Here is a 22883-nt window from a genome sequence, read left to right as displayed (position 1 = left end):
AAATTAATGAAGCCATTACAATGCATTTAAAACTTTGAGGCCAAGTAAATTGGAAATGAGGTGGTTTCGTCAGTCTTTTTTTACCGCATGGGTAACTAAGGACTGGCTGAGACCAATTTGGGTAAGTTTTTCAAACCTGGGTCCCCTAATCCGTTTCGGAATGGATGAGTTAATGACGTCATCAAAAAGCCTTAACACCTCAATATCTATGGAACCGTTTGTTGAAGATACATGATCCTATACATTTTCTTGATCAACATTTCAAGTTCTATACAATGAAGGTAACAGGTATACAGATTTCTAAAATAAGGTTTTTGTGAATATTTTGACAGGTCTTTACTATCATATATTAAAAAAGTTGGTATAAACTTTGTTTACATTTTTTATTTTAAACGAAGCACTTTGTATGACATTCGTTTAACAAAACGAAGTACTTCGTAGCGTTCGTATAATTATACGGAAAAAATATACGAACATTTTGAGACGATCCCTTATATAATGTCAAAACATTGAATTCTCTTTTGCAGATCACAATATAAAACACAATGAGTAATGAAGATATTCTAGCTGTACTTGAAGGTGCTGCCAGTCAGGATGTTCACATCATTAAACAAGCAGAAGAACAACTGAAAATGTGGGAAACAAATACAGGATTTTATTCTGCCCTACTGGTAAGTGTGTTGTGGAGACTGTATACATGCTCATGTATCATTTTTGTAAAGTCATAGATGGCACAAATAATACAAGATTAGACGTGTTTTTGTTTAGTGGTGTTTCTCCTATAGAGTTAGTCTTCTCCCAACAGTAAAAACCCATTGGAAGCCCAGCATACATTTCCTTATTGACAATAAACTTTATGGAGCAGAGATCAGGTGATAAATCTAAGCACCTCAAAAAAAGGTGATAACATCAGACTTTAAAAAACTAAGATTTGTTATTATACACTAAATTTTTAGTCTGCCATAGCTGATTTGGAATTTCGGTTTCAGAATAAGGATACTATCTTTAATTTTATATTGCAGTTGGGCAAGTTTTATTTTGAACCTTCCGTTCTCGGTAGCAAAGCTTACAAAAAAGTGCCATAATGTGTAGGCTCTTAAGAGAGATTTACTGCTTAGGATGTCTTTGCTTATGTTTATGTTTCAGCATCATTTTTTAGGGTCTCAGGTCTTGTTTTTTAGCAAACATGTTAAACATTAATAGTAGTGGCCAATTGTAAACAAAAAACGTGCCGGGATAGGATTAAAAGTGGTATTCTAATTCTGAAATCGCAGTAAGTTGAGAAAAACTTTTAAGTATATTATATAGTAAGTAACCTCAAAAATGTGAAAATTTTTTTTCGACTATGTATTTTTATTTGAACTTATAAAATCAGAAAAATAACACATAAACACAATAATTTTTTTCTAAATACCTATATTCCTTGTTCACATCTCTGTAAAAACTTCGTTTTTGAAAAAAAGCGTGTCAAAATAAAAAAGGCTGGGTTCTAATTTTAATATGACGTTTTATAATTCAAAACATTGTGCTAGCTAGACAAGGCCCTATGTTGGTGCTTATAATGCAACAGACTTTCGAATAAGAAACAAAAAAAATGCATCATAGTTTCTTGTCCAGTGACGAAGAAAAACACTGTTCCAGACATTTGGGCTCTAAAGCCATTTAGTTTTGAGCCTGAAATGTTGTTGGAAGAGCAAGATAAATTTTTAAGTTCAAACCACGAAGACGAAGTTATACAAAAAGAAGGCAATTAAATTGAAAATAATAATTGGTTTAAGTGAGGTGGTCACTGTAGACCGATGAGTTTATTCTCTGGAAAGTTTGTGCTGCAAAGATAATAATAAATTTACTGACGACTACTTCGAAAGTACAAATAATTTTGCCAAATGTAAAGTCCTACATATTTATAATCAAGACTGAAGTGATATCCATTTTTATATCTTTAATATCCTTCTGTCTTCAATTAATTGAAATTGCTAAACTTAATTGTGTTAAAAATAAAAAGTCCGATAAAAAAGGAAATACATTTTCCATACGCACAACATGATAAAAATTTTCTCATCAAGCTCTTTACAATAAACTTTTCAACACAATCTTTCGTGAAAAAAAATCATCTTGCTCTCCATCTGAAATTTTTTATGCAACTGCATCTTTAAAATTCAATGAAGAAGGCCTGCAACACTGATGAAGGGATTAAAAAAATAGAATACCGAAGATGCGTTCTAATGAAGAAATACAATAGTGAGATGTGCTCTTAATGAGTGTACGTGAACAGGGGGTAAATTTTAAACTCTTTATTTTGGGAAAAACATGTATTACAGATTTGATGGGAAAATAATCGATTAGAAAAAGATGTTCAGAAAGACATACCATTGTGTGCTTTATGGGCAATCCGCAACAAATACTCTAAAGTTGATAGATATTTCCGAATTGTTGTCATTACCCCCGTCTGTCAAGACATGGATGCGACAAAGAAAACATTTACTTGTTGTGAGGTGCATAATTTTTAAACTTGAAAGTCAAAGTAAGTTTGAAAAAAGTGAATCAACAAAACGAAGTTATTAGGAAATCGTTAATGTTAAAAGAAAAAATTATCATAGTGTAAAATATCATTTTTGTTGACTTGGTATGTAATTTTTGGTTACGAACAGGAAAGTTTATACCGAGCTTGTATCTTTTTATTTTGATAAACAAATACGAAAGAAGCATGTGTTTGTTTGATACATACAAAAACAAATGATTTACGTAAATCAGGTAATTGCCTGAAAATCTCTTTCAAAGCAGTCTGGCTCAAAGTGCGTGGAACATATATAAAATCTTGAATCCTTAGGCAAGGGACCAGTTTTTCTAATGTTATGTGACCATCTTTTTTGAAGCTCGTTTTTTTTTTTCTGCACTGGGAATTTTGAAAAAAACTACAACATTGTCAACATTTTTTTTTGATTTAATATTACCAGTTCTGCAGTTGATGGTGGCGCAATTTGGCATGTTTTCAAGCAGTTAAATTCGAATGTTTAAGTAAATTAACAACTAATACTACTACCACCACCAACACACTACATTTTCTGAACTAAAAAACGTCATAATTTCAACTTGACCCAATCCTTTTAAAATCGCAATGGGGTCAGATTAACGAAGCGATTTTACACGTAGTAAACACAACTTTCTACTAAGTTATTAAAACTTTTATATGAGAAGAAGTAGATATTTCAAGTTCTTTTTGTTGCAGCTACTGTTTTTTTAAATAAAAAATTAGAGCTTACTTCCCCTTTATTCTAAAGAGGGATTGGAAACTTTGTTGCAGCAATTTGACCAAAAATGTGATGATAAAAGGACAAGATGTATATATGTAGATAGAGCTTTAATAAAGATTGGGAAATTAAAATCTTGGTATCTTGTGTGTCTTGTCTTTAATAAAAATAAGCATGAATTATTTCAACTACTGATCCTTGACACCTTAGTTTGTGCCATTTGACATACGGATTTAGAAATGTTGTTGTGCTTGTCCAAAAATATTATCTAAAATTTCCGGAACATGTTTGATCTTTCTTTGCACAAATAATTTGCTAAACTTGCAAGTGGTGACAGTAATTTGCTTGAATTAAAGGCTTTTAATAATACAAAAAAAAGCATCTTTTTGGGAATTATTTTGCATTTTCATTTGCAAGACATCGCTACAGGTATGGTACCTTTGAATTAAAGGTATATAGTAAGCATTATAATAAAGGTACAATACTGTGAAAAGGTTTGTTGTTCGTGTAACGAGCGTGGTGCACACGAACCACGATAAAATTGTGGTCTTTATGTGTAACAAGCATTCAAACATTCTATCGTGGCCACCATGCTAATATTATTATTTCCACGAAGGATCATGTGTCCCACGATTATTTTCGCGAGCTCCACGATTTTTATAGCCAGTATAATTTAATTTTTTTTCTTTTCAAAAAAGTTAATTTGTTTGTTTCAGGTTTTATTAAGTTAAAAAAGCATATTCGTAGTTTTTGCTTGGTGTATACTTTTTCGTCATGGACGTGATCGTATATTTACGAAATAGAAATGTGTTTTAAGATTGCATGTTAAAAGTTTATAAACGAAAAGTGGCGATAGAAATGTTTTTTAAGATCGCATTTTAAAAGTTTATAAACAAAAATCGGCGATAGAAATGCTCTTTTAGATCGCATTTTCAAAGTTTATAAGCGAAAAGCGATGATAGAAATGTTTTTTAAGATCGCATTTTAAAAGTTTAGAGACGAAAAGCAGCGATAGAAATGTTTTTTTACATCGCATTTTGATTCACAAATGATTAAAATCTATTATGTAGCTAGCTTTATGACAACGAATTAAAACAACAAGTGTTAATTTATTTTTTTCCCGTCGGTTTTTGATTTAATTGATAAACTAACGGTCTTTGTTGTTTTACAATAGAAGTTATCTATCGTGGAAGCCACGATTTAATTTAATTTTCGTTCGTGTAGTCCACGAAACATGATCATGAGGTCCACGATTGTTAAAAAAATATGCATCGTGGGCTATCGTGGTTCGTGCGTAACATGAAATAAACACGAACCATGGTGTTAACAAACCTTTTCACTGTACTGTATTTCTTCATTTTGAAAGATGTTTTGAAACGAAGACAAAACTGTAACAATTTTACAACCTCTTCCCCAAACCTTACAACCTGTTTTCATGTCTGATTCTCCTTGCTGTTCCAAGAATTACTAAAATTCTGGCTACATTCCCAATTATTTTCTGTTAATGAACAAATCCGTTCACACAATAATAAATGATCTGCTCTTTAATACATGTATTAAAAAACAACTTCTTTTATCTTGCAAATACAGTAAAATCCTTGTATTTTAGGATGTCTTTAAAACAAAATCTTTGAATGTTAATGTACGATGGATGGCAGTCTTGTACCTAAAAAATGGTATCATGAAGTATTGGAAAAGACCTGGGATAACGTATGTGTTTTTTTTTAATTTTTGTTTTTAGGAAAAGTTTTTCATTTTAGGCTGAAGTTATTGGCTTGTTCATCCTCCTCATTTCTAATATAAAAAAACACAATAACACCTGTGTCATGAAAGCGAAAAAAGGGAAATAAAATATAAAAAAAATAATTCAACTCCTGCCTTCTGATTCCATTTTTCTTTTAACCAGCTGAAGAAATTGCTCTACATCTTTCTCTTTAGTGTATTATATTATTTAGGGAATACACCTTAAAATGCATGTCCATGAATGATATTGTTACCAAAAGTGAGCATTGTGTTTATTTGTGAATTCTGATGTCTGTAGAATATGAGATCTTACAGTCCTTATGTTGGTATGGACAATAAACATACAAATAATAGATAATATAGATAAAAAAGTGTTATTAAAGACATCAAAAAAAAACTCTTAACCAAAGTTTGACAGTATTTACAGCAAATAAATGAAATTAGGTGTCTATGCAGTGTAACAAGTGTTTGGGTTTCACTGCTCATAAAGATTGCTTTTAAACATCCCCCACCTCAATGAGATAATTTGGTGAAATGCATCAGTAATTAAATGTTTTAACTATTTGCGTGGTAAATAACATTGAAACTGGCATGACACAACCAAATTGGGGAAACGCAGAGTTAACAACCCTAAGTTCTGTAGGCGTGTGTGTGTGTTTCTGTAGACCTTATATCATTACACTTTAGTTTCCCACACTGCTGCCAACATATAAGGTTTTGTTTCAATTTTTTGGAACATTTTATTTTTTCGACTAAATGCTATTATGAGGAATTAACAACTAAAATTAATATATATAACTAACACTTATTTGTTACCATATAACTTGTTTTTTTTAAAAAAAAGAATATCCAAATCATTCCTTGAGACGAGTGCGATCGCACACGCACTCACTCGCGCACTCGTAAAATTTGTGAATTATATTTCTTTATCTAAAATATTAGCTATAGAGTGATAAAAAGAGCTTTTGTGATATTTAAACGATCTACAGCGATATTTTGGCTTTCTATGATAGTGTTTTTATGATTTTTACACAATCTACGGTGATCTTTTCGCTGTCTACGATCCGGTTTTCATGCTGTTTAAATGATCTGCATCAACCTCTTCGCTTTCTACGATGTGGTTTTTATGATTTTTAAACGATCTATGGCAATCTTGTTGCTGTCTACAATCCCGTTTTCATGATTTTTAAACGATCTACATCGATCTCTTCGCTTTCTACGATTCAGTTTTTCTGATTTTTAAACAGTCTACGGCGATATTTTTGCTTTCTATGATGTCGTTTTTATGATTTTGAAATTATCCACATTGGTATTTTCACTTCCTAAAATCGTATAGAGATCAATTCAAATAAAATATACGAATTGAATCAATCATGGAGACGATTCCTTAGTATTCAAACATCATTTCTATACAGTTTAAATAACATATAATGTTATGGAAAACAAAAAATAGTTAAGTGTGAAACACACTTGCAAATATTCACATTGCCTTTGAAATTTCGTGCGATTTTTCGCGCACAATAGCACTCATAATTTTTTTAGTGGGTGCTTTTTGTAGTTTTATTTAAGAAATGGCCTGCCAAATTGGGTGCCATTAGGAGCCATATATGTAACTTTGTTAAAAATGATGTTTATCTTCTTTGGTGTAAGGTGTGTACATTTCAATTTTTTTGTACGGTTTAGAGGATTATCAGAGGAAGAAAAGACTATAATTAGACGCAAACTGATTGAATCATTTGATGAAGAAATTTCTCAGGTATGTAACACGTTTTTTTCATCACAGGTTTTGTTACATGTTTTTTTTGAATTTGTTTTTGTTTTCAATCTTCCTAAAGTTTCCCCAGGTCAATAATGTATCAATCAAACTTATCACAACCTTTTCTTTTTTGTTTTGATTTGTAAAAATTCAAAAGTTGTTGCTAGCTAGTTACTTTACTCTTATTCCTTCCACTTAAAGGGGAAATTCGGTCTAAAAAAATTATTTTATTTTATAATTCCACGTGTTTATACTTATAAAAACAGAAAAACTTTGCTTCATTAAACTCAGAGTTTTGGAAATGTCTCTAATGTTGACACACCTTTCTTGAAAATGCTCCGTTTTTGAAAAAGCGTGTCAGAAAAAAAAAGCTGGGTTCTAACTCAAGTATGATGTTTCATAGTTCAAAACATTGCATCGCGTGAAAGTCACAACACAGGCTAAGCAGTTTGCTAAAAGAATCTACTTTTTTCTAGCTACATTTTTTCAAATCTGTAACAAATTACTTCTTTGAGAATACAGTGTCAATTTGTAAGCAATGGATCCAATTCACTGCGATTTAAGATCTAAAATGATGACATACCTGATTTATCTACTCTTAATCCCTTAAATTTCGAACCAGAACTATCTTTGGAAGAACTGAATAAATTACGAACATGTAGTTTCGAGAGTGATGAGGTAGAAGAAGAAGTTTCTAGGATTGGTAACAATACCTGGTGCCAATGCGGTGGTCACTGTAAAGCGATGGAGTCATACAGTGAAAGGCTTGTGTTGCAGGGATACAAATGAAATTCCTGACAATCCTTTCGAAGGTGAAATAAACAAAAAAATAGCCAAGCATTATATTCTTTTTCGTGTTTAAAACCATAACAAAACTATACACATTCCCTTTAAATATTAGTCTTCGCGTTGATAAAAAAATATGCGTATGAGCATGACAACTGACTCAAAACTTCTCTCAAAATATTTTGCCTAACATGAGTTTCTCTCCTTCACATATATTTTATTCGGAATTATTCCTTAATGCCAAAACAACATCACAAAAAAACACAACAGTGGTTGTTTTATTCTATTCAGCTTTACAAATCGAATAAGAAAGTGTGCTCAGAAATCAAAACTTGAGCTGAAATATTTGGGATATTTTGGGTTTGTAAACCAGTACTAACCACTGCACTGTCTGCCCTCAATAATTTAAGGGCCAATGCAATGCACTCGGTAGAAGAGAAGACCAAAATTTTTACCCCCGTCTTATGAAAGCACTTGTTCTTAAAAGCATTCAGGTTCAAAATGTCAAGAACAAATACAAAATCCAGAGTTTTTCGGCAAGGTACCACTTCTTTTTATATTATGTAGCCATTTTTTTCGAAGCTCTTTATTTTTTTTCGCACTGGGAATCTGATAAGAGACTACCCAATATTTTCTTTCATTATTATCTTCGTCTTTCATCGTCAGCTTTTCGTTCTCTACCTCCTTAGTTTTCTCGCTCCCCTTATCTTTTATGTCTTTTAATTTGATTTGTACCGCTGATGGCGTCACAGTTTGGCATGTTAAAGTAATAAAAATGTATAGACAAAATACTTCTTCATGTGATTACATCTAACCCCAACACCGAACTTCGCATCATGAAAGCTATTACCTATGTGATAGAGTTTGTAAGTGCCTGTAGTTGTATTTTTTGTGCTATCTAGCTTGCTGTACAACTAGCTGTAATTATTGGTAAAGTTTCAAGAATGGATATAAAGTTGTGGCCAGACGTAATAATGCACACCCTACAGGTATGTCTGCTGAAAAGTTTTCATTACCTTTCTTGACTTTGTGGCTATTTTTACCCTTTATCCAGTCTTTTGTTTTTATTTTGTTTTGTTTTAGGCTGTTAGATCAGAGAACATGTTGTTCCGTCATAGAGCTCTATTGACATTGAATCAAATTGTTAAAGAACTAGCATCGAAACGACTAATATCAGATAGAAAAGTGTTCCAAGAAATTTCGAAAAACATATTTGAATTTTTAGCTCAACTTAGTTTTGATTCCTTTAACAAACTAATTTGTCCTGGTAACGTCGCTAACTCGTATGAAATTATAGAAATGTGCATTTTGCTGACCAAAGTTCTGAGAAAACTGTTGATTTATGGGGCCACTGGCTATTCTGCAGAATCAATTCAAATAAAGTACACACAAAATTGCCTGCAACAAGTACAGTCATTGTTGACTATAAAAAAAGAATGTCGTGATATTCAACTCAAAGATAAATGCGATAAATATTTAATATTGTTAATGAAAATCTTAAGTGAGTTACAGGAAAATCATAGTTCGTCATTTTTACCAATTCTCGAACCTGCCCTCCAGCTGTGCCTGCAACAAATTCTCTCATCATCGAGCAACACAGAGTTTAAACCAATGATAATACATTGCGGCAATCTTTTACGTTCTATCACACGAAGCTACAAAAAGCCTAAAAAACAAATAGTAGACTTATCTGAGGAGGATCACATTGTGCACAGTGCAAATTTGACAAAAGATAAAATTATAACTCGGGAATGTCTAGAGAATTTGTGCCACCATATTATGACGTGTTACTTCCCACTAACTGAAACTGATTTGGAAGAGTGGCAAAGTGACCCAGAGGGATTTATGTTGGTGGAGGCAGGGGAGTCACATAAGTTTTTGTTGGGCCCGTGCATGGAAACTTTGTTTGTTGGTTTATTTTATGAATATAAAAATGACATTGTACAGTTCTTAGTTAGATATGTTGAGAAAATAAACAGCTTTGATTTCACTACTATGTCACAAGCTGACATTTTAAATGTGTCGGCAGTTTATAAAGCTGTTGGTCTGGCCTCCTATGAACTTTTTGGTGACTTGGACTTTGATATCTGGTTTGAAAGTAAACTTGTTCATTTACTGAGACAGCAGAGCAGTGGAAATGCTTTATTAAAACATCATATTGTCTGGATGATTGGTGAATGGATTAATGTCAAATTTTCTAAATCAAATCGTGTTGAGTTGTATGATGTGCTGCGTGCCATCTTGCAAGATGATAGTGTTGATTTAGTTTTACGCTTGACAGCTTGCAAAACACTGCGTTGTGCTATTGATGACTTCGATTTTATTGTGAATGATTTTAACCCCTTTGTTAGTAGTATCTTTATGGCTTTGAGTAAATTATTAGTGTCGGTCCAGCTTTGCGATACCAAAATGGTTGTATTGAATGTGTTATCTATTATGATTGAGCGAATTGGTAGGAAAGTTAAGACTAATGCAGAAGTACTGTTGCAGTACCTTCCACAATTGTGGGAGCTGTCTGAAGCACATAATTTATTGAGAGGTGCTGTTGTTAATGTTTTGGTTCACCTCGTAAAGGTATGTTATTTTCTTTCTTTCAGGTACAAAAAGTCTAGCACGTTGACCTGGGTTTTGTTTGTTTGTTTGTTTGTTTGTTTGTTTGTGTACAACAACAAAATAGTCACTCCTGAGTTTTTTAGGACGCGGACGGCATTAAAACTTTCATAGTCATTCCCATGTATATTTAATTTATTTATTTTTTGCTTTAGGGTCTTGGTGCTGACAGCCATAGATTGTATCATATTACGTTACCTGTAATTCATTTAAGTACGTCCGTAGAACAGGTTAGTCATCCTGCTATAGTATTGCTACTATTATTATTTTTACAAGGGTTGTTTTACAATACATGTGTTGAATTCAACATCATTACTGCGGTCATTTTGTTGGTTTGTCACCTTCTGTAGTAAGAAAATGTGACATCATGAAACCCATCCTAAAACTTGGTAACCATGTTCGAGTAAGCTTTAAAAAATTTATTTTAAGCTTGACATATTTCGAAAAACATATTTTTTTGAACATATAATAATAATGATAACAACACAAAAGAAAAAAAGTGTTGCACATTTTATTAATGTGTGCTCCAGCGTTTTGCTTCATTAGCAGAATCTTCTGGGAGGAAAAAAACTTTTGCAAATTTTGCGATTAAAGAAAAATGCATTTTCAGGTTTTTAGATTTTTATTGATGGATTGCAAAAACAAGTCAATCATTTCTTTCAGTAACATCTTCCTACTTATCGCTCTTTTTATCCATTTCAATGAATGTTAATACAGTAATCCAAACACGCGGTTGTGAGAGATAGAAGACAGATGTGCTTCGACAAAAACATACGCGAGTTGAAGAATTATCTGTAATTTCGCGGGGAAAGATTAAAAAAATCTCGAAACTTTCCACCCTTTAAGTCCTTGATATATAAACCAGTAAGCCTGTGGAAAAGTCCACGGAAATCCACCTGTCAAAAAAAACAAGAAACAGTGGAATTTCTTCGTCGATACACGTAGCTATCTATAATCTTAATATGCCGATAAGCATTTCTGGCTGGGGAAAAAAACTTGTATGCAGGAAAATTGGAACAATGACATGGTGACAGGCTTGCTTTTAGTGACAATTATTTTGTCAATATGTCTAACGCAACAACAGTGATAATTTAGTAGTACTATATGACGATGATATTTTTATAGCCAGCGCATGTATATTTGTTGGAAGACGGCTTAGAATTGTGGCTAACGATGTTACGATACAGCAAAGAACTAACCATCGACATGCTGCATTTGTATAAAAACTTGCAAGTCTTGTTTGAACGTGCATCTGAAACCCTTGATAGTTGCTTGGCGATCACTAAATCGTATCTTTTGCTTGACGCTGGGATGTTGTTCAAGGTTTGTGTTATTTTTGTGTTTGTTCGTTTGACGAAAGTCAGTAGAGGTCAAAAAATTTGGCAAACATGTCAAAACTTCAGTGGAAAAATCCGGACCGATCAAAAATAACAACGTGTACATGTAGCTCCCAAATCTCAAAAAATTGCCATTCCTTCCTACCGTTGTCCAATGTTTTACGTTGTATTTTAAACCCTGCTACTTCTGTACTGGAATTGTTAGATATATGTTGACTTTATTTGCTACTATTTACGTCCAATAACTTTTTTTAGGAATACGGTCATGGATTGTCTACAGTATTTTCCGAGCTACTTGATTACGTGAAAGAAGACCATGCATCGAAAATTGTGAAAATCCTCATTTTATCCTTCCAATTGTTACCCAGCGAATTTTTGGTCATGTATCAAAACACAGTTTTAAAGGTTTTAAAGTATACTTTAAAGGACGAAAACTATCCACCGCTGATGGTGAATTACGTCACACTTTTAGCGCACATTGCGTTTCGAACGCCTCAAGCTTTTTTGCAGCTTTGTGAAGTATATTGTAAAATGAACTGTTGCTCTTATGATGATGTTATGGGAAGGTTATTTGACTTGTGGCTCGACAAAGTCGATTGCATGATGCTGCAGGAAAAGAAAATGTCGGCTTTGTCTCTGTCGAGCTTGCTCCCGCTTAAAGTGAAGTGAGTATCAAGTTGGGTTTTCTTTTTTGTTTGTTTTTGCTCGTTTGAGAAAATTCACTAGGATATCTAAATTCTCTCAACTTCTTATCCGAAAAATAGCACCCTCCTAAAACTGCGGGGCGTACTAGATTTGTGATGTCTTCTTCATGGTAAGGAATCAGAATTTAAGAAATCGAAATTAATAACATAAAATAGGAACGTACAATTTCTCCAAAATATAAAGCGTAATTTTACCGACAAACAAGTAATGTATTCACGACAAGTGAGCACCCATATCGCTAAATTTAACAAAAAATGAGAAATAATCATTTGCTAAAAGTTTGAACCGAATCTGCACGAAATGTTTCAATTCTCTAACTCGCGAAAGTTTGTCCGGGAAAATTTCTCTCACAAATTAGCAAAGTTATGTAAAATACTATCCTCCTTCGCTTTTTTTTCTTTTTTGACATCTGATCAGAAGGTGTACGAATAAATCTTCTGACATGCATAACGGCATCCTGCATGTATGTGATTAACTTTATGTGCAGGTTCGTTCATGAACGAATTGGTTTAATTTTGGACTTGTGCGTCAACGTCATGTACGATTTGCAGAGGTCTGGTGCAGACAGTGTTTCCGATCATTGTGCAGTTGAGTGAGTAATTACTCTTTGTTTACTAACCTATCATCCGCGTTTTGTTCTACCCCAGTATGTCATTTATAAGAAATGTTACCTATTTTTCCTTTTTTTCGAATAGTCCGAGTTCTTTTCGTAAAGGCTTTGTATTATGCTTATATCCCATTGATAGCGTTATAATGTGCATTCGCCTCCAGTGCGGGATGTCTTGGGCGCAGAATCCGGCAGGGTCATGTAAGAGACTATAAAAGTGTGAATCTATCCTTTATGCTTAGTGTTAAACACGGGAGTAATATTGCTATCTTTGTTGGTGTCTATTTGATCAATTGCTGTGTTTGCAGGGCTGTCGTAGCTCAAATGGGAGATTTACGTGCACTGGGACCTCTTTGTATGAACCGCGTTGATAGAGGAAGTGAAGAGACTATCCTAATTTCTAATACTTCAAATAATAATAGATTATAAATTTTGAAAGCCGTAAAAACCTTGACCATCATGATTGGGTTTTACTATCTCATATGTTGTTTATATTTTTGTGTGCTCAACATTCAGTTCATTAATTGTGGATGAAGCTAACACGCGGATCGGCGAAGAGAATGAAGAAGAAGATAGCATGGAAGATGCAAAAGAAAGATGGGTGAGATAAATTATAAATTCTGTAATCTTATCCACTCAAGCTAGCACCATTTCAATCATCACCATCTCTATCTTCATATTCAGCAAATTAAAAACGACTTATTTATTGTTTTTCAAACGTTTCGAAAAGTCTTTTCTTTTGTACTAAGGGTTATTACGGACGGACGATATTATTGTTTCCTTAATTTCTGTCACAACTATATGAATATGAATAACGGATACAAGTAGGTATAAAATGAGCTAGAATCCCTGAGATATCAATAACACCAACTTCAAGGTGACATTTTTGTCCGTCCATCACGGTCCGTCAGTCACACACGCTTAACTAATAAGACGTCGCCCTACAAGAAAATTTCCCTGAAATCCTACAAAAAATTAGTGAAAAAGGCAGCTACAATATATATATTCTCAATAAAATGCATCAACTATATAATGCTTCTAATGTTTCACCACTAAACCATATATTTATATAGAATTAAATTCTGAATTTAAAAGTGGTAAAGTTCTTTTTTTATCCCTGTCCGTCCGTCACGCCCGGTTGTTTCGTCCTATCAAGTTTTACTTTTGGTGTTATAGTGTAAAATTATTTTAGTACAGGTTATCAACTTAAATCATTATCAGAATGTAACTATTTTTCTTTTAATTTTTCTTGGTACTCAAGGTATTTTTGTCTGTCACGATCACTAAATTAAAGCCCCACTAATAAAGGTACATTTCTTCATAGCTGCTGTCACAAGATCCTATCCACACTATCGTCTTGCTGCACTACGTACGTGACAAATTAAACGAAACGAAACAATCGTACGGCGACGAACATTTTGCGGACGCAATAAGTACTATGGATCCGGTTGTTGCTAAACAGTTGATGACGTTGATCAGTTAACGTCGCTGATAATTTATTGACGCTGATTGAAACTCAAACTTGATAAGATCTGTTACAGGCTGTCCACTTTTTTAGAAATGCTAGGATACATTAGAAACGGAATTTTCGGACGGAAAAACTTTCGATTTTTTTTTGTCTAAAAATTTTTGTCTGCCGAAAGTTTTTTTGTCCGAAAATTTTGGTTTTCTAATTTTTTTAAAAAAGGACCAGTGCATAGAAATTGTATAAAGGGTAATCAGTGTTTGTAAATTATATATAGGGTAATCAGAAAATCAATAAAAACTGCAGTTTTTGAACTTATTGTTTTCGTCATTTTCACATTTGGCTGAAGCTCTATCTATAAAGTTGGATCTTAAAGACCTTTTTTTAGATCTTCTTTTTGTGTCATTTTCCGTAATCATTACTTTTGATATTGTTTAAAATTCGTTTAAAAGACTTTATAAATCTTGTCCGAAAGTTTTTCCGCCGAAAATTTTAGTTCTTAATGTAGTCATGAATAGACACAAAATATTTTCACGATGCCAGGAAAAAAGCAGGATTATTTTCTTTGATACGTCATGAAAATCAGAAATGAATGTTGTGATAACACACTTGGAATTACACTTTGTTAGCTATTAGCCGTTTAAGGATTTAACAGGTTTGATTTTTTTATAATTTGTATGTAACTGCAAATCAGGATACCTTTCGCGGATTTTTGCGAAAATAAGTTTCTGTGAAAATTCGAAATCGGCCTGATCCGCAAAGATAAAATTCCACGAATTTTTTTTTATTTCCTGATATTTTTAAAGAAAACTTAAATTTACACTAAATCCGGGTAAATTTTAATACAAAAGACAACGATATATATTCTTTATAATCTATCTATCCATTATAAGTTTATTTATTTAGTATGTTGGAAGATGATTTGAATGATGTATAAACTAATGTACCTACAATTTATATACAATATCATTCATTTTTTCTTTTATTGTTACTTTATATTTACCTGAAAATTGTGAGCCGCGAAAATAAATTCTTGCGAAATTCTAAATTTGCCTTATCAGCGAAAATAAGTTCAACGCTAAATCCACGAAAATAAATTTCCTTCTTCCCCGCGAAAGTCCAGAAAGAAAAACCCGCGTAAAAAAGTCTTCGTGAGAATTAATTTCCTTGGGTATACGTTCTAAAGATAAAAACAACTAAAATGGCTAAAACCTTTTTTCTGCAAGCTTTTGACCTTTAACATATTTTAGTACAAATATTGTAAATTGCATTGCTCTTTAGTTTATTATAAAAGTGGTTTAGTGTATTATAAAATTTAGAAAATTAATATCAAAAATCATTTTAATATTCCACTGATAATGAGAATATATTGGTACGGCTGCCATTATAAATTGTTTTTACTGCGTTTGCCTTTGTACAAAGGATTCATCAAGTCTTTCTGTAAATAACATTTTGCCAAGTTCTTTTTATAAATAAGGAAAAAAATTGTTCTTTGGCCCAAATTGTGCAGCGAACTCAATTTGTCTGCGAAAGCGCGAAACATCTGTCTTCAGAGAGCATCAAAAGGTGAATACCATACTTTGATTAAAGAAATTTAATTTTTTTAAACGTTACATAATATCCAGAACAATTTTAGAAATTTATAGCTCCTGGTGTTAACTGACGAAACATAAAATTATTTATTTTTTTGGAAAACGCTCATTAACGAGCAGTTTGTTTACATTTTTGTGCATTCTGATTGTCTAATAATAAACCAGATTCGACATTTTCTGTCAAAAATTTTTGCAATTTCTACTCTTGCGCATGTCCTGCTGCGATAAACTATATCACCGCGACACTATTCGTCTCGTAGACATTCGACGCTTAAGGGGGATTTTCACGAAACGAATTGAACGGCGAATTCGCTTTTTAATTTTCACGACAAAATAAATAAGACGCGAAATTCATTGTTTACATTGGTTAACCGCGTTCTGATTGGTCTAAAACTAGCGGTGAAACCTTTAGCCGCGAAAAAGTAGGAACTGTTTCTACTTTTCAGCGAAGCGTATATTTCGATGCAAAATCATAACAAACAAAACTGCGCATGCTCAGATACAATTTGCCGTCGAATTCGCTGTTCAATTCGCTTCGTGAAAATCCCCCTTTACGCTGATGATTATACTCGAAATTCAAATAATTGACTAATTCCGAACGCGAAAGTAACCTCCATGATTTCAGTTTGTGCGCGTTTTTGAATTTGTACTAACGCGTGCGTTATATAGTTCGAATAATTATTTTTGTTTCCAAAAGACTTCAGACAAAGTAAATTATATCTTCTTCTGTCCCGCAAAATATAAATATTTTTCTCTTTTTTATTCTTTCTGAAAAAAATTTCTGAGGAATTTAAAGCTTTTTTCGTCCAATATATTAACTCCAATTTGCAGGAAGCTGTGGAAAACGAGTTGAAAACATTCTGTTGAAATTAAACCAAAGTTGTTACACACGGTGAAATGTTGTATAAAAGCAAATATCAGCTTTCCCCTAACAATGTTTTACAACTTTCCTCTATATATTTTATTTTATATATATTTTTTATTGTTTCTGTCCTCCGATATCTTCTAAAAGATCTAGAACTTTGATTTTTGTTTTGCTTTTAAAGACGCACAGCTAGCTTCACGATAAAATAATACACATTGTTTAATAAATTTCTCCACAGCCAGTTTAGATCAAAATAAATCGATTTCTTCCCGCCTAAATGTTTTGTTTAAATTATGGATTTATCCGTGCATATCTAATCTCAATGTTTTGGTAACCATCTGCCATCTTGTATTGTTTCTTGTTCTGTCTTTTATTATCTTCCCCCACTCCCCCGTAGCCTGAATCGCTGGATTTTTTACAAGTACAAGTATTTATGTTTATTTTTGATGAATCTGATAAATTCCAAAAAAATATATACTTACCCAGAACTCATGGCGCTTTTTGTAATAAAACGTCTCAGATATTTTTTATGTTCCAATCACATTTTAAACCACAAGTACGAACGTCTGTGGAAGAGATCAAAATAAATGATTTATTTCCTTCCCCACAATCGTTGGATAAGCGTAGTTAAAAAAATGCTTTATTTGGATGGAGGGAAAAGCAATAACTCGTGGTAAGACATTTTAGGTAGTATTTCGGACTCTAGTTTATTTCTCTCAACTTATTTGCTAGCCAGGTAAATATCCCTGAAATCATCCACGTTTGGATACTTTTAATCTTAAAAATAATATTTGAACTTTTGTCAAATGGGTAAAGCCTTTCTGTGTTCAGCAGAAGTGACTCCCACTCATCAAAAAATATCGAACTAGTGTTTTTTGTGACGTAGTAAACTGTGTAGAAATACGCAGTTACACACTTTTCAAGATTGTGCCTCGAATATTCAGATTCAGCGGAATTACTTGCATTCTAACTACCCGTTGTTTTATAAGAACGTCAAGTTTTAGCCAAAGCTAGATATTGTTAAAAAAAAAGAAAAATTAAAAATTTCGTTACAATCCCCAATAAAAGTTATTAGAAGACAAAAAATTCAACACTTATTTGGTGCTGAGCAATTAGATGCTAAATCAACAACCACCCACCCATCAACCCACCCACCCACCTCATGATAGAAAACAAAACAAATATGTTGTTAAATTATCGTGTTTTTCTGGTATTTTAATTTCTCGTGCAGATTTGGTGAGGTCACGATGGAGAAACTGTCAAGAAATGCTGGTTATCTATTTAACAAAACTGTTCTAAATAACCATAAATATCGCGCATATGTTACGACGCCTACAGATTCCACCGTTTCCCATCCATTAATGGCTCGAAAGAATTTCCTTATGGTAAATATCTAATTCTTTTTGATGGATACAAATTAATGCGTAAAGATAAAACTTAAACTTTAAATACAAAATACTTGCGAAAAATCTTACATAAGCAAGTTACGACGGGTAGAAAAACTTCCATAGTCTGTCTAACTTATTAGGATCGTGTTATAACACCTGGAATTTGAAAATAATATTTTGTTAAGATTATACCTACCCAGGTTTTCCTAATCACGCATTTGTCTTAGAAATACTGCAGAAACCACGTTAGATGTTCTAATTTACAACTCGAAAGGATTTATTCATAAAGCCTTATCAAAGAATATCAACTTTTTGGCACAGTACGGACGTATATTTCATGCTTCATTTTTGGCAGAATTTTACTGAATTTGCACATTCCTATAACCCTCCATGATTGATTCTGTGAAAATTTAAAAGTATTTTGTTGAAAAGTTATTTGAGGTTAAAAGAAAGACTGTCTGTGTTAAAGTCAGTGTTTAAGTTATTTCTTAACACCTATTTCCAACTCAGATTGGTGGATTTCTGCTATCAGCTATCTGTGCCATTGGTATTTTATTCATGCTCGTCACACATTTTCTCAGCAAACGTTCATGGCGACGACAAAAAGCCAAATATCGCGCACGTGGTTTGGAGTTGCCGCGCATGCTCGGAAAAGAAGTAACCTTGCCGCTGTATCAAACAAAAAGATTCCGAAAGACGAAGCTTTGACGGACGTTTCATAGCATGCAAATGCGGGACTTATTTGTTGAATACAAGTGAAAAAGGAAGTCCTCAAAAGGAAGAATGAAGACACAATATTTATAGAGTCAAGTTAAGTAACAAGACTAACATGTGACGTGATACAATCATGGTTATAACGTCATTTAACAATATCCCCAATATAACTTTCAGATTTGGGTGTACATTTTATTTTGTGGAAAGTATAATTTATATCTGAGGGTGAATGTGCTCGTTTAAAATCTTTCAAAAAATGTTTCTATAAGTGTTTTTATATGTGGTCGAATATATATGATCATAATGAATATTCAGTGTTGTTTTCTTATTGTGAAACTTTGCTTGCATTCGTAAAACCTGTGCAGACATAATTTTTTATTTAGTCTTAGGTTTTAGGCTTAAGTGACTATGTGAATTCAGGTGTACCTGGGGACAGCTTATGGTTTTTACACCGCTAGCTAGAACTTTCAGCAACAATATAGCTACAATACATCAAGTTGAGACAAATAAGAACTTAGTCGATAAAACCTTTTAAACTACGTGATTGGTATGTTTATTCTTTCTCAGATACTTGGGTTTTGTGACTGTGATCGAAGTCATAATTTTTTTTGAGAATTATAATTTACATTCGTCTAATTATAATTAAACAAGAAGCCCTGTGGCTTGAAGATTTCCGCCTTAAGCAAACATTAAAATCTCCGAGTATAATATCAACAGTTTCATTTCCCAAAAAATACTGAATAAGGTATACTGATTCATCTCTATTGAGGGAATTTTTTGGATATAGAAGCAAAACATTAATAGCGTTTTTGTGAAACGTTCTTTTTGTCATTCTAAAAAATATTGCACCAGGAATTTTTATAATATCAAGCAAATTTATAGTTTCATTATGACCAACTAATAAACTAGAAAACCTATCCACATTGTTGTTTGGAATTAAAGTAAAGTAATCTAGTTTTGAGTCGCAATGTGAGTTCAATGGTATCTGAGTTTTCGTTAGGCATAATAAACCACTTCCCATGAGAACGCGGTCGGATTTAATATCGTTTTTATGCTTGTTGTAGGATCTTGTATTAAGCAAAGTGACCATAATAGAATTTTCGCTAATTACACCAGTTTCTTTCTGTGCCAATTTTGAATGTTCTCGCATGTAATTGTATTGCTCTGTTGCTCGTGTGTCTGACTTAATGGTTGACTTAGCAAATGTACCCGTTAGGTATAAGCCGTCTAAACTTGTGACTCGACTTAATGCAACATAGATTTGTCCTGACTGAAAGGATCGTTGTTTTAATAAATCAAAACAGACAACAATTTTATCAAACGTTGTACCTTGAACCTTGTGAACATTGCAGGCCCATGACAGCATTAGTGGGAATTGCAGTCGTTTCATAGAAGGTGAAGATGGATTATGTTTGTTAAATTTGATTTCTTTCTCTACTCTGTTAATTGGAACAACATTTTCTTGAATAGCATATGGATCTGTTCTCACAGCTTTAAGTCCAGTATACATGTCTTCCATTTTCAAATATATTCTTGTTACATTTCCTGAGCTATCGGTTTTCAACCGATGAACAGTACCTATCTGTCCGTTAATGAGTTTATCAGATACATCAAAATTTGACGTCAACATGACTTTTGCATGAAGTTGTAACAGAAGGTTTCGCGCAAGTCCACCTGTTTCCATTTGAGTGCGAGAACTAAGATTTTGGGCATGGGTATATTTTCTGAAATTTTGTCAATAGCTTCGATATTTATTTCGTCCGATGTTATGCTATTAAGCATTTTGTTGTTATGCTCAGAGGCGGGTTGATTTTCAGCAAATATATGAATTTTATATTTGGGGTCATTTGGTGAAATAAATTTAGATTTTAGTAAATCTTTGTGTCGCCTTTCTAATTTTCCCACTCTGATATTGTTTAATAATTCAATCAAACGTTGGTCACCACGCTGTCTCATAACTTCTGTTAGTTCAGCAATCTTAAAATGCTTCCAGAAATATGAAAGCTTTAATAATGCATCTTTGTATTCTGCGTAAACTGGGATTGCTTGAATTGGTGGAAGTTCCTGCAAATGGAATGTCATCTGCGCATCCAAATATTTCGGTTAGCCGTTGATGAATATGTAAAAGTAGCTTGCTTGAAACCATTGAGATTTCATCTACTACAATAAAGCTTAGTTCTGAAAGCTTGTTTCGCAGCATACATTTCTTTTTATCACTTAACTTAGAAATGTTTTTACTGAAACTTCTATCAACTGGTATACCCAAGGCTGAATGTATTTTATTTCCCTCTATATTAATAGCAGTAACACCGGTTGGTGCTAAAATAAGAATTTTATCCTTTTCTAAGTTTCCTGCACGATAGAAAAGTGCTTTATCTAGCATGTCAGAAATTGTTGTTATAAAATGGGAGTTTCCACAACCTTGCACTTCCTGTTGGAAAAATGTGAATTGGCTTAATTTTATGGTGTGCGTTACATGCCAAACCTTTTACGTAAGTTCTAACCCAATCATTTACCACTTCAAAAATTTACCTTTGAGTTTTATTTAATGTTTGCATCTTTTCATGGAGTTCGTCTTCGGAAATTCCAGGCTCAGTAATAGATGAATAAGTGTTTCCAAAAACTGGGATGTTTTCGGTTTCACTTCGAATTTTGTCAGTGTCATGGATGTTTATATTACTAATCTCATCAGTAACATCGTCGTTTTCCTGTTCGGCGAAAGAATCAAGATTATTTACATTTGCGTGAAAATTTAACAAGTTCATTAAATGGTTCGCATATTCTTTTATTTGTATTTATAATTTCTAATACACCGTTTTCCAATAATTTGCTCTGTGTAAGTACCCGTGTTTTCACTTAACAATTCTGCTTTCGGCGAAAAGGATAAAACATAAAGAGCAAATGATGTGCATAACCTTCTGGATTTTTGTCTCGACTAGGTACATGGTATCTTAGAACACATTTTTCTTTTTGCAAGTTCAACATTTCTTTTGAGTACTTCTGGTTGACTGTCATTTTCATCTTCTGGTTTCGGTTTTATTTTCATAGAATAGCTTGACAAGAACTCAGCATAACACATTTGTTCCAACATGGTGTATCTGCCTATTTTAAATTCTAAATTTGTTCTATCCATGTATCTATCCAACATATTTCGTTTAAAAATATCCGTACTGTCTGCTCGTAAACTTAAAATTTCTTCTTCGTTACGATAAACCCTGTATCGCTTCTCAGGAATGTTACTATTTGCAAAAACTACAGCTGGAAATGTCTTTCGTAACCCTATTCCTGGAATTATGGTAGCTACTGCTTCTTGAACTGACACGATGATTTCGATACGCATTTGCAATTGACTTCATCTGTTCAAATAATAAATCACCAGTTTCTAGTGCCTGCGATGCAGCTTTTTTCATTGCCTCTGAAGATTCGTTTCAAACTTTCGACAAATAAGCACACATGTAAGAAACTGCTTTATAAAAATCAAGAACAGGTTGAATGTCTATGTTAGCTTCCCATGCCTTCAAACCCTTAGTAAAATAATTATTGATAAAACAAGAATCTGGAAGCCTTCGCAAGTGAATTTGAAATCCAGTATCAGGTGAGATACTTAGTGCGTTTTCATATTCTTTTTTTGTTATGGCTAAACTTTGAAGGATTTGTTCAATTGTAGCTGGTTGGTTATAATTCGGTTCATCTGGATGAAGAAAATTGTTGAATTTTGGATTCAAATTTGAATCTATGTAAGTTTTTACTTTTTCTAGTATAGCCTTTCTTTCTTTTAACTGTGTTTCTCTTTCTTTCTTTGAGAGGTTATCAGGTAAAGGCTCAGCAACAATTGTACGGACTGTAAAAAACGTGCCGAAAGAGTATCGACAATTCTTGTTTTTATATTTACGACAAGATTTAGAATGAGAATGTGTTTGATATGTCTAGTTTAACTAGTAACTAGTTTGTAGAGATCTGGGTTGCTGTCTTTATTAGGAATCTGACATTTAACTATGTTATCCACAAAGGCAATATATTCTTTTTTGTTATCGCTACGTAAAATTGGTGCATTGACAACCCAT

General features: G+C 33.0%; 2 protein-coding genes across 2 annotated transcripts; both read left to right on the top strand.

The window, feature by feature from the left end:
- Positions 1-498: 498 nt before the first annotated feature.
- LOC130641551 (importin-11-like) lies at positions 499-15644 on the top strand. The gene is made up of 11 exons (XM_057448397.1): positions 499-671; positions 4861-4961; positions 6678-6750; positions 8439-8525; positions 8620-10110; positions 10302-10376; positions 11272-11469; positions 11739-12148; positions 12676-12780; positions 13312-13396; positions 14120-15644. Exons 1-11 carry the CDS (start codon positions 546-548, stop codon positions 14276-14278), a joined length of 2910 nt encoding a protein of 969 aa, XP_057304380.1. The 5' UTR covers positions 499-545; the 3' UTR covers positions 14279-15644.
- Positions 15645-17291: 1647 nt separating this feature from the next.
- LOC130631862 (uncharacterized) lies at positions 17292-19127 on the top strand. Its single transcript, XM_057444434.1, has 3 exons — positions 17292-17390; positions 17949-18102; positions 18616-19127. Exons 2-3 carry the CDS (start codon positions 17965-17967, stop codon positions 18811-18813), a joined length of 336 nt encoding a protein of 111 aa, XP_057300417.1. The 5' UTR covers positions 17292-17390; positions 17949-17964; the 3' UTR covers positions 18814-19127.
- The last annotated feature ends 3756 nt before the right edge of the window (positions 19128-22883 follow it).

The sequence above is a fragment of the Hydractinia symbiolongicarpus genome, chromosome 1, assembly GCF_029227915.1.
Source record: "Hydractinia symbiolongicarpus strain clone_291-10 chromosome 1, HSymV2.1, whole genome shotgun sequence".
NCBI classification, from domain to species: Eukaryota; Metazoa; Cnidaria; class Hydrozoa; order Anthoathecata; family Hydractiniidae; genus Hydractinia; species Hydractinia symbiolongicarpus.
Note: the sequence above shows the minus strand (reverse complement) of the source record. Positions and strands in the feature narration are given on the sequence as shown.